General features: G+C 46.6%; 3 protein-coding genes across 3 annotated transcripts in view; 1 reads left to right on the top strand and 2 right to left on the bottom strand.

Moving 5' to 3' along the window:
• The first annotated feature begins 1,241 nt into the window (after positions 1–1,241).
• pmvk (phosphomevalonate kinase) lies at positions 1,242–4,587 on the top strand. The gene is made up of 5 exons (XM_080005531.1): positions 1,242–1,375; positions 1,467–1,530; positions 2,043–2,195; positions 2,957–3,086; positions 3,224–4,587. Exons 1-5 carry the CDS (start codon positions 1,287–1,289, stop codon positions 3,364–3,366), a joined length of 579 nt encoding a protein of 192 aa, XP_079861657.1. The 5' UTR covers positions 1,242–1,286; the 3' UTR covers positions 3,367–4,587.
• A 72-nt stretch (positions 4,588–4,659) lies between these two features.
• On the bottom strand, positions 4,660–8,044 carry LOC307234000 (uncharacterized protein). The gene is made up of 9 exons (XM_080005530.1): positions 7,761–8,044; positions 7,178–7,313; positions 6,334–6,467; positions 6,085–6,202; positions 5,786–5,856; positions 5,578–5,653; positions 5,402–5,464; positions 5,053–5,122; positions 4,660–4,965 (listed from the first exon to the last, which is right to left on the bottom strand). The coding sequence occupies exons 2-9, from the start codon at positions 7,307–7,309 to the stop codon at positions 4,883–4,885; spliced, it is 747 nt and encodes a 248-aa protein (XP_079861656.1). The 5' UTR covers positions 7,310–7,313; positions 7,761–8,044; the 3' UTR covers positions 4,660–4,882.
• A 2,513-nt stretch (positions 8,045–10,557) lies between these two features.
• Positions 10,558–12,500, bottom strand: part of LOC307233885 (rho guanine nucleotide exchange factor 2-like) — a 27,641-nt gene continuing 25,698 nt past the window's right edge. The window contains exons 21-22 of the mRNA XM_080005344.1: positions 11,849–11,993; positions 10,558–11,005 (exon numbers count right to left, since the gene is read on the bottom strand). Of these exons, the coding sequence (XP_079861470.1) occupies positions 10,950–11,005; positions 11,849–11,993 (201 nt within the window). The 3' untranslated portion in view covers positions 10,558–10,949. The remainder of the gene's footprint in view (positions 11,006–11,848; positions 11,994–12,500) is intronic.

Raw genomic sequence — 12,500 nt, 5'->3', positions numbered from 1 at the left:
CCAGGGGTCCTAACTGAGCCATGCACTAGGCTCCACTACCTACTGTACTGTATGTAGCATACTGTACCGCATACTGTATCACTGTTCAGGGTTGTTCGTGATGCCGTATTGCTGCGCCGTACTGTTGTATACTGTGCTGTATTATCCCAAACACTACCTCACTTTATTCACATTCCACTTTAATGCACATATCTGTATATACATAATTGCCTATTCCATATACATAAGCATATTCCCTCTATCTATTCCATTTTATTTTTATTGTATTTTATTTTATTCTATATATTTTTATTTTATCCTATAAGTATTCGACTTACTGTATTACGTTTTAGGAGTCAGTTAGTCTGTCTATTAGAAAGACATTTTTCCTAGGACATATTGTGTGTTATCACCAGGTGCATTGCATTACATTTCACTGCATATATGTATGAAAGTATGTATATGTATGAAAGTATGTATATGTATGAAAGTATGTATATGTATGAAAGTATGTATATGTATGAAAGTATGTATATGTATGTGAGGAATAAAAAATCTTGAATCTTGAACATTATGTATTTCGTCTTCGTTTAAGTTGATTTATTTCTTATAACGTTTTTTGAAAGGTTTCACCATTTTTCCTAGTAGTCCACAGTGAGTTATTGTTGTGCAGAACAGGTACAAACTTTGCTTTTCACGTATAAATAATAATAGAACAATAGTGCGTGTCGTGCCCCTGACGTCACAGTGGGTGCGCTCCTTTTCAGCTAGGGCACCTCTCGGCCAGGGAGGAGCCTCGGCTGGTGGGGAACATGGTCCGGCGGCAGGAGGCGGCGCCTGAAACAAACAGCTCCACACGCTGCGTCAGCGCGGCGCAGCGTCCGATTTCATGCTGCGTTCCGGAGAATCGTTAACCTCGGGAATAACGTAGTCCAGGTTCGACCTGTCCCAGTACAGCGGTCTGGACCTGGTTCAATGTGTTTAGATGTGGTGAAAAAGAGTGAGACCTCCCCATTTTTCTGCATTTCCCCAAATAGAATAATACTTTCACAAACCAGAAACGGTGTTAGAAATACAACATGGGCTTGTTTTTATAAAGTAGTCCAGGTTTGACAAAGCTGGATACAGATCTAGACCTGGTTTTAGGTGTCTGCGGCATAACAAATGTATAAGAATTCCGACGAATTTGAACGCACCGTGAACACAGCCGACGCGAAGCGGAAGCTGCGTCATCGTGGTCCGTTAGACGTCAAAGAGGAGGAGCCGCGACCGGAGGATCCAGGAGAACCGGCCCCGAACCGAACGTCATGGAGGCTCCGCAGCCCCAACGGATCCTGCTCTTCAGCGGGAAGAGGAAGTCCGGGAAGGACTACGTGACGGACCTGATCCACGACAAGTATTTACTGTTTGAAGCGGTTCTACCGCGTCACCTTGTGCCGGTGGTAGCGTTCGAGGAGCGGCTCAGTCACCGTGTTCCTCTCCTCCAGGTTGGGCCCCGAGCTCTGCTGCGTCCTGCGGCTCTCCGGCCCGCTCAAACGCTGCTTCGCACAGGTCGGTTACACCACCTGGTTTCTGCTCCAAACAGCAGTGTTCATTTACATTTAGTCATTTATCAGACGCTTTTATCCAAAGCGACTTACAAGGGAGAATAACATTCAAGCTACATTGCGACAGAGATTAGTGTAACAACAACATTAGTGTAACAATGTGATGCATCCAGATTGTATAATCAGATCCTGTGTTGGTTTCAAGTATTTAGCTTGTGCCTGTGTGCGTCCTGTGTACTTCCTGTGTACGTCCTGTGTGCGTCCTGTGTACTTCCTGTGTACTTCCTGTGTGCGTCCTGTGTACGTCCTGTGTGCGTCCTGTGTGCGTCCTGTGTACTTCCTGTGTACTTCCTGTGTGCGTCCTGTGTACGTCCTGTGTGCGTCCTGTGTGCGTCCTGTGTGCGTCCTGTGTACGTCCTGTGTGCGTCCTGTGTGCGTCCTGTGTACGTCCTGTGTGCGTCCTGTGTGCGTCCTGTGTGCGTCCTGTGTGCGTCCTGTGTACTTCCTACGTTCCAGGAGCAGGGTCTGGACTTCCAGCAGCTCCTGGGAGCAGGAAGTTACAAGGAGCAGTTCAGGGCTCAGATGATCCAGTGGGGGGAGGAGAGACGGAGCCAGGACCCGGGGTTCTTCTGCCGCATGGCCACACAGGAGGCCCGCCAGCCCGTCTGGGTACGAGGGCATCTATATACACAGTTTATACAGTGTATATAGATCGTTATATACACAGTGTATCCCTCTAGCTATATATATATATATATATATACATATATCTCAAAAGGGTGGATGTGCTGTCCTCTGCTTCGTTAGAGACTTTTGGCTTCTCCTTGGACTCTGGAACACGGAAATATACAAATACAATTATTTCACAACACAACTAATAACACTATTTCTAAACTCAAACCACACGGATTAGTGTTCCGGGGTTCACTGAACACAGTATTACTTCCAAGTTTTTAGATTTCCAATGAACGCAGCATTACTTCCTGTTTAGGAGCGCTTTCAGCCGTATGTGAGCCCACCGCTTCCTCCGTCATGGAGGGCGTCGCTCTCTCGGGCGGATTAAAAAAATTAAGATTTATTCAATAAATATTTCTCTTCATCACGTTTGTCTTTTGCAACATGTTTATCACATGTTCATATCACCACGACACACTGGCACCTCGCTGGCTGTGAACGCTCACCCAGAAACCAACTCGCACACATAACAAATTGAATGTCACAAAGCGCTCGCTCCACAGACCCATCAAGGTACAACAACATGCTGCTACTTCCTGTACATTCTCATCGCTTTTCTCACTCTTTCCTGCTCTGTATGTGGATTGATAGGGATCAAATTTGAACCACGAGATGTCTGAGACGTCCCGGTTCTATGACACCTCAACCTGTGTGTGTGTGTGTGTGTGTGTGTTATCAAAAATAATAATAACCAGGTGGTGAGTGACACCCGGCGGCTCTCCGACCTCCAGTGGTTTTGGGCGGAGTTTCCTGGCCGCACTGCGAGCGTCCGGGTGGAGGCGTCAGAGGAAACACGGCGGCAGCGAGGCTGGAGCTTCACCGCAGGTTGGCCGAGACGTCACTTCCTATCTGTCACATCACTTCCTGTGTATTGATAAGAGCATCATAAGTCATCTCATTGAAAGTCTTTACAACCAATTACTCTCCAAACGACCCTCCTCTCCACCCCCACCCCCCTGCAGGGGTGGATGATGCTGAGTCGGAGTGCGGTCTGGACGCTGGTGTGCAGTTTGACTGGATCGTCCAGAACGAAGCGGAGGCTGCATCTCTGGACGAGCAGCTGGAGGAAATCCTGCGCTACGTCCGCTCCCACCTGCAGCGCTGACGGCGCTCACACGCCACACTGGATTTTAGGGACGTCACCATTCCAATCAACTTGAACTGTTGTTTTTTTCCATGTTGGAGTATAGAGTGTTAATTTGTAAACAAACTTATTTTAATAATACAAATTATAAATAATAAACACGAGAATATGAACACAGTACACAACAGTCAAGCGTTTTAACAGAACTAGACTTCAGAATATTAAGAACACGAGCCTCTGATGGTGGCTCGTCTTTGCTTACATGTCCCTTGGCCATGTCCACCTCCACCAGCTCCTGGTTGAATGTTTGAGCGCTCCTCTTGACAGGTGGTGCAGTTCAACTAAAGCCGGTGACTGACACCGCCTTGTTCTTCAGCACAGTCCACATGTTCTCCATGAGCACTAAGTCAGGACTTTTGGAAGGTCATTCCAAAACCTTCAAATTCTAAACTCTTCTACATCTAACTGCGTCCGGGACCCGACCAGGACCCAACCTTCCTGCTGAGGATTTTAGGTTTTCCTGAACAATTTGGAGTTGATCTTCAAACCTTCATGTACTTTCTGTAAAGCAGCAGCACCAGCAGCCTGCTGGATTCTAGGGTGGTGGTGTTGGGGTGGAAGGCCACACCTTCTCTCCTCCAAACATCTCTGGTCGTTGTGGCCAAATCAATTGTGACTTTGTTCATGAGATCGGCAGCAATGTCAGTGGAGCTTTAGGGCGTGGCTCCTTCCTTTGCTCCATCAGCCAGCCTTTGACCCTCCTTTTCTTCCCGTGGTGGTGGTGACACCGCTACACCGTGCACCTTTCCCTTTCAAACAGCTGTTTGCACCGTGGAGCTTTTCAAATGGCTCCAAGTCAAGAATCCACTTCATCGCTGAGCTCAGCTCCTCCTCCACCAGCTGTGAAGAGGCCGTTCCACCACCACCATCTGATGCACAAAGACCATCTGATTGGCCAGAACTCATTTTGCTGTTTTGTATATTTTGGCCTCCATCATTCTGAACGTCACCGCTTTTAAAACCAAAAGCGTGTTTTTATTCAAGCTGTCAGATCTGATCATTCATCTCAAATAACTCTGAAGGTGTTTCCCTCAGTTCACACTTTACCCCAAAAACTGCATTTGAAATGTATTTGTATTGTATTGAAATGTACACGTTTCATTCGACTCCTTTTTGACGATAAGTAGACGAATGTCATTAAATCTGTGCCTGTCTGATTTTTAATAAAAATTAATTCAGCCGCTTTGGAATGTAATTAATCGTGATCCTTTATTAGAAAATACGACGTCACAGTAAACAAACTGGAAAATCCTAAAAACAAGATTCAAACTTTACTTCATTTAGAGGAAAAAAATAATAATAGAATTTTAGTGGCTTATCAATAAGGGGCGGGGGTTCCGTTTCCCCGTGGCTTTTCATTTGCTAGCGGTGTGGCAGTGGAATGTGCTGTGATTGGCCGTGCTGACGCCACTAAATACTGTTATCAAGATGGCCGCCATTAAGAAGGTCAGGAAGGACGAGTGGAATGCCTTGCTCCTCAGCAGGAGTTAAGCTCCTCCAGCGTCTGGTTCAGCGTCTCGTGGAGTTTGACGTTGGCGTCTCTGGCCGAAGTCAGAGCGTCTGCAACGAGACGGAGCCATCAGAGCCGTGTCCATGGCAACAGGCCACAGGCCACATGCTAAGCTAACAGGCTAGCTGTGTGCTTACCTTCCAGGTCGTCGATGGTCTTCTCCAGCTTGGCCACCGACCGCTCTGCGAACTCTGCTCTGGTCTCAGCCTGAGGGACAGTAAGTGGTTTTAATCCGCTGTCTCCATGGTAACCCATGCTGTAGTGTATGCAGGGCATGGCCTGACACCTGTCAAAGTGGTTGCCAAATTTCCTTTAAAAAAAAAAAATCAAAATTGCTTGATATCAACAGATAAATCTATAGATTCCTGAACAGGAGCTACACCGCACCGGCCAACAACGGGGCAACCAGACGCACCAGATGGTCGACAACGGCCACATCTGGTTGCCAGGACAACCGTTACTATGGAGCCCTGAGGCTGGTTTTACCTCCTTCAGTTTGCCACTCAGGTTCTTTATCTCCTCCTCGTAACGATCTTCTTTCTGCGAATACTGGACAGAAACAGCCAATCAGGGAGCAGTTTCCATCGTACAGACAAAGGGGCGGAGCTCCAGGTCAAAGGTGATGCCGAAGCCCCTCTCCCTGGTGTATGATTGGACGGTACCTTGTCCTCAGAGGCCTGGAGGCTCTTCAGCGATTGGTCAAAACTCCGAAGCTGCTCCTCCAAGCTACGCACCTTACTGACAGACAGGAAGAGACAGACAGGAAGAGAGACAGTTATTTTAGTTTAAACACTACGAGTCCAGCTAGCTGTCATCCTGTCTGCGGGTGGAAGGTTCTCTTCAAACAGACGTGTACGTTATGACGTGTACCTGTCTCCCTGCTCTGCTCTGTCCTCTGTCCGCTCCAGCTCTCCTTCTATCATCACCAACTTCCTGGAGACCTGAGAGACAGACAGGCTGCTAGGTCACTATTCCAAAAGTCACCATAGCAACGCAGTAGTAACAGTATCAGTGTGTACTAGTACCCAGTGGTAACAGTGTCAGTGTGTACTAGTACCCAGTAGTAACCGTATCAGTGTGTGCTAGTACCCAGTCGTAACCGTATCAGTGTGTGCTAGTACCCAGGAGTAACAGTATCAGTGTGTACTAGTATCAGTGTGTACTAGTACCTCTTCGTACTTGCGGTCCGCCTCCTCTGCAATGTGTTTAGCTTCTTTCAGCTGAAACTCCTGAAACTCCATCTTCTCTTCATCCTTCAGCGCCCTGTTCTCTATCACCTTCATCCCCCTGAGAGACAGACAGTTGGAGAGACAGAATAGTTCACTATGTTGTTATGCCTATTTTATATAACTATATATAGTAGTTACAGTAGGCAGTACTAGTTATAAAATCCTTAGTGTGTAGTACACAGTGTGTACCTCTCGCTCTCATCCGCCGTCTTCTCCGCCTCCTCCAGTTTGAGCAGGGCTGTGCTCAGTCGTTCCTGCGCTCGCTCCAGTTCCTCCTCCAGGAGCTGGGTTCTCCTGCTGAGGGAGGAGGACTCTGATTCCGCCTGGAGGATTAGGAACCAGACGTCAATAGAGGATTAACAGCCGCTCTGAACTCTGCATGCTAACGGTGTTAGCTCAGTGCATGGCTGTGGACGGGATCAGCTAGCCTACCTTCAAGTAACACCAGGTCAAACAAAAAAAGGAAAACTATTGAATCTTTAATGAACCTTGATCAAGTACAAACATCAAACATGACAACAAATTAATAAAAACAACTACAACAACAATAGGATGTTTGCACCTTCAGCGCTTGACACCCGTATAATCTGTCTGTATAATCTGTCTGTATAATCTGTCTGTCTGTCTCTTCTTCTATTATCTGGACAACTGTTCATCTGATCTACTTCACACTTGATGTGTGTTTCTGGGACACAAGGACGTGCAGTGTCCAGTTTGGACACACGACACGTGTAATATTGATGAACTTTGAATAAATATCGGGCTGCTTGCAGGGCGGGGCTTGGAACAGCAAGCCGTATGCAGGGGCAGGGCTTCAGGGCTCTACCACTGAGGCGCTGACGTCCACAGTGCAGCCCGTTCCAAACAGGAATTTTGAATGGGCACTGCACTAATAATAATAAAAGTAATAATAATATTAATTATAATAACAATGATAGCAATAATACTAAATAATAATAGTCATAATAGCATTAATGATAGCATTAACAATAATAACAACATTAATAACAATAACTATAAGCAGTGCAGCCACCTGCTCCCTGCTCCTCTTCTCCTCCTCCACTTGTCTCTGCAGTCGCTCCGCTCGCTCCTCAGCATCGTCCGCCTGTTGCTGCAGGACACGGATCTTCCTCTTCACCGCCTCCACGCTGTTCACCCCGGCCATGGCTCTGGGTCAGGGTGAAGGGTCAGAGGATTAGGGGTCAGGTACAGGGTGAGGGGTCAGAGGTCAGGGTGAGGGATCGGAGGTTCAGGGTCAGAGGTCAGATCATAATAACACAGTACACTGATATCGTGCTCACAGACACGATATCAGCGATTCAGAACTGTAAGTAAATCAAATAAACTTCATATGATGAAGATTTTTCGGTTTTGTTTACTGATCTCTGGGAAGAGAACAGTACTAATAAAATGTATAATTATTACATAATGACACTATTGCAAATTGCCATCATTGGGGAAGCAAAAAGAACAGTTCACGGAATATGAATGTGTGGATGTTAAGATGATAAATGTTGAGGTGGAAATCCATTACCGGATCAATAAGAAGGGATGAAGTAAAGGTGCACGGTAGTGCACGATAGTACACGGTAGTACACAGTAGTAGAAGTACTCACCGTGTATCTGCTTATTTACGGAGTTTTGCAGAAAGTCCAGATAACCTTCGGCTAGCGGCTAACAGGCTAACAGGCTAACAGGCTAACTAGCTCCTGGCTAACGGGCGCGGGGCAGGCAGGCGGACAGGCTACCAGCTATCAAGCTAAGAGGCTGTGGGAGCGTTGGGCACAGGAGCCTCGTTCCTTTCTTTTCTTTCTTTTCTTTCTTTTCTTTCGTTTCTTTCGTTTCTTTCCAACCTGATGAGATTCACACAAACTTCAGCTGCAGCTTCCTCTTCCTCACTTCCGGGTTTGCACTTCCTTTATGCTCCACCCGACCGGACGTACGCAGCCAGTGCTCTGCGCTAAGCGTTTCTACTTTTTTTTTTTCGTATTAATTTCGAATTTTTATATCCTTTTAAAGTTCAAACTAAAATATAAAGATTTTACTTAACATTTTAATATTTGGAAAATATTAAAACACCAAACATAAACAGAAAATGTTTGTTGAAGGAGAAACACGGCGCGCCGCCGCCACCTGCTGGCCACAAGATGCAACTGCCACAAGAAATGATTCAACCGTTTGGAAATGTCGATATTTTCACAAGACATATATTTATAAATCTGAGCTGTAACATTTCTACAAAAGGAAACGGGGATTAAAAATAATGAAGCATTTTATTAACTACGATCTCTAGTTCTCACACATCCATCAACTTCAGCTTCTGGGAATGGTCTGGAGGTCAAAGGTCAAAGGTTGTGGCGTTGTCTGAAACATCCTTCTCCACCTGCCCCCCCGTCCGTTTATCGAAGGGAACGTGAGGTATGAACTGCACTTAATTAGGTTTTTCATCCAAAAGCCGTAGTGAACTCAGGTCAACCTCATTAAGAAGCACGGTGCTGCAGAACAGAGAGGCTTCTGGGTAGTCAATGTGTTACCATGACAACTGCCACACCCGTTCTGTCGCTGCTATACTGCACATGTGCAGTCTGTCACTTTGACGCTAGGGGGCGCTGAGCAGAGATTCTTCTCACGACAACTGACTCCATCCTATGACAGTAGGAGGGTTAGTTATCACAGGTGTGTGGAGAAGGGCCCTGGAGCCCTGAGACCCTGGAGTTCTGTGAGCCAATGGGGTTTGAGCATCAGCTCCTCCTGGCACAGGGTGGAGGTGTCTCTGCATCCACCCTCAGTCAGCTGGTTCCCTGGACAAACTGATGTGGGATTGTTCCATGGTGGTGGTGTGGGGGTGTGGTGCTGTGGGGGGGCGGTGTGGTGGGGGTGGTGTGGGGGTGTGGTGGTGGTGTGGGGCTAGTGGGGTGGTGTGGTGTTGGTGTGGGGGTGTGGTGGGATGGGGGTGGTGTGGTGTGAGTTTCAAACCAGTCTTGGGTGTGATAATTGGGCCTGGGATCAGGGTGGCTTTACACCCGCTGTTCATCAGAGCAATCAAGGGGCGACAGGTAAATCACCAGTTGAACGCAGAGAGGACGGATGGAACGAGCCTGGAGCGGATGGACACGTCATGACGGAGGCTGTGTGGGTGGGGGAAGGTGATTTACCTGGCGCTCCTTGATTGCTCTGTTGAACAACAGGTGTACAGCCACCCTGATCCCAGGCCCAATTACCTATACCCAAGACACTCGTGGCTGCTCAAACCACACAACCTCGACACCCCCACACCGTCCCTACACCACCCCCACACCACCTGCCTGCCTGTTTGTTTGATTGTTTGTTTGTTTGTTTTTTTTGTTGTTTTTTTTCTGAGTGGATCACCTCGTAATCCTGTTAGAAATATCTCTCCTCTGATCTCTTTATTCTGTTTCATATTTTGAAAAACTCAAGTTCATTTGTGTGGATTCACTCAACATTGATTTGAATCAATACATGATCACCACATCAAAGTGCCCGCATGTGGCCCCCGGGCCTGTGTTTGACACCCTGCTGTAACCGTGGGGAGGGACAGATCCACACCAGGCTGATATCAATGACTGAGGTTTATGAACAGCACGCAGATATAGAGACAGAGAAGAAGAAACATCTTGAAAACAACGATGTAAAACATTTACAATCGATCAATATTAAAACTGAGTTCAGCCAAACGGAGAACCTGCGTTGCCATGGCGACGCGTCCACTTCCTGAACAGTTTAAAGCTGGAACGTCATGAAAAGTCAAAGCAGAATGTTGTTACAAGCTCCGCCCACTGGTCATTGATTGGGCAGAGATGCAGCGCCAGGCCACGCCCACAAACAGGAAGCCTCCGTTTCCATGGAAATGTTGCCCAGCTCCAGCTCGAAGTAATCCAGTAAATGTAAACGCTTTTACAAATCTAAATTTCACCTTTATGATAAAAATGTCAGCTAACATCAATAATAACAATAACATCAATAATAGTAATAACAATAATCATAATAATTACTATGATAAATACGTTAAATTGTTGTTCTACAGCGAGCAGCGTAAAGTCTTTTTTATCTTTTTTCTCAAAACTTAAAACTAAAAATAAAATCCATAAACATCTGACATTCCACACTTTAAAAACCAGCCAACGATATTATATTATAACGTTATTATATTATTACGTTATTATATTATTACGTTATTATATTATAACGATATTATATTATAACGTTATTATATTATTACGTTATTATATTATTACGTTAATATATTATAACGTTATTATATTATAACGTTATAATATTATTACGTTATTATATTATAACGATATTATATTATTACGTTATTATATTATAACGATATTATATTATAACGTTATAATATTATAACGTTATAATATTATTACGTTATTATATTATAACAATATTATATTATTACGTTATTATATTATAACGTTATAAAGTTATTAAGTATTCTTCATGTTTTCATACATTATGGAGGAAAAAACAGCTTTCAGACGTCAAACGTAGAGTTTAACATTTTACATTCAGCATCCAGGAAGCAAACAGGAAGTCCCTCCACGTTCAAACAGGAAGTTCCACCGTGTGAAGACAGTAAGTTCCACCGTGTGAGGACAGGAAGTTCCTCCACGTTCAAACAGGAGGTTCCTCCATGTTCAAACAGGAAGTTCCCCATATCCTTCAGAACCAGCAGAACATCGTCATGTTGAAAGTTCTCGGCTGATCTCCTGGAATAGTCTGCAGCGCCATCTTTCAAACCCAAACAGGAAGTGACATCACAGGGCGGAGCTTCAAGTGGACGTGGTCTCTGCTCCGCACTCGCTCTCCTCAGGGATGTCCTGCAGGTCTGAGGAGGAAAGAGGAGTTTCAAGGAAGTTGAGATGCAATAAAAAACTTGAAAACAAACAAGTTAAACATCTTCAGAGGCGGAGCCTGGAGCAGAGCAACCTGTCTGTCTGCTGCTGTCTGCTGGACCACTCAAGAGACATGTCTGTCAGGGGTTAATCCTCCTGGTAAGGAGCTGGGGAGTGCCCCCCCCCCCGGGCCCCCAAGCCCCTGGGCCCCTGCTCCTCGGTACAATTCCTGCTGCACTTACTGCTGCACTTCCTGCTTAATTCCTGCTGCACTTCCTGCTTCCTGCTTCACTTCCTGCTTCACCTCCCACTTCACTTCCTGCTGCACTTCTTGCTTCCTGCTTAATCTGTGTCCTCCTGGGACCGGAGCCGTCTCAGGTCTGACCTGTCGTTGCCCTAACGCTCAGAGGGGACGCAGCAGCTTTTAGGCCCTGGAGCTCTGGAGGACCCGTCGGCTCTCAAGGCCCCCGGGGGCCTCGGACACGTTCCAACTGGACTGTGGAGGCTCCTCCTTCCCTGAGGAGCCGCAGATCTCCACCTCAGCATCGTGGCCCTTTCTCTGAGTCAATGAGGCCTCGCATGACCCTACGGCAGCGGCCATCTTGCCGAGGCCTCACAGCTTGTTGGGGGTGGGCGTGGCCCCCAGGTGCTACACCCTTTGGGGGTGGGCGTGGCCCCCAGGTGCTACACCCTCTGGTTAGTGTTGTGAAGAACGTTTTGTTTTGATTAAAATTTTACAAATTCAATTCTTTTCAATTCTAACATCACTTTTCACACAAAGCCTCCAGGGGTTTGAGGCCCTGCGCCCCAGTGCATGCTGGGTACTGAGCACTCACCTCGGGGGCTGTCGGAACGCGGCGAGATCCTGATCACGTCTCCCTCCTTCTCTTCCTGGCCAACGTCACAAACGCAGTCTAATTGGTCCAATGGGGCGAGGGGGCGGGGCTCCACGTCGCTGCAGCTCCGCCTCCTTGTGGCGAGCTGCAGCATGGGAACAAAAACAAGGAAATGAGACAAACGGAGGAGAACGTTCAATGGAGAACGTTCAATGGAGAACGTTCAATGGAGAACGTTCAATGGAGAACGTTCAATGGAGGACGTTCAATGGAGAACGTTCAATGGAGGACGTTCAATGGAGGACGTTCAATGGAGAACGTTCAATAGAGAACGTTCAATGGAGGACGTTCAATGGAGGACGTTCAATGGAGAACGTTCAATGGAGAACGTTCAATGGAGAACGTTCAATGGAGGACGTTCAATGGAGGACGTTCAATGGAGGACGTTCAATAGAGAACGTTCAATGGAGGACGTTCAATGGAGAACGTTCAATGGAGGACGTTCAATGGAGGACGTTCAATGGAGAACGTTCAATGGAGGACGTTCAATGGAGGACGTTCAATGGAGAACGTTCAATGGAGAACGTTCAATGGAGGACGTTCAATGGAGGACGTTCAATGGAGGACGTTCAATGGAGGACGTTCAATGGAG

Source organism: Zeus faber, assembly GCF_960531495.2.
Source record: "Zeus faber genome assembly, chromosome: 8".
Taxonomy (NCBI): Eukaryota; Metazoa; Chordata; class Actinopteri; order Zeiformes; family Zeidae; genus Zeus; species Zeus faber.
The sequence above is the reverse complement of the archived record's forward strand: the minus strand, read 5'-3'. Positions and strand labels throughout refer to the sequence as shown.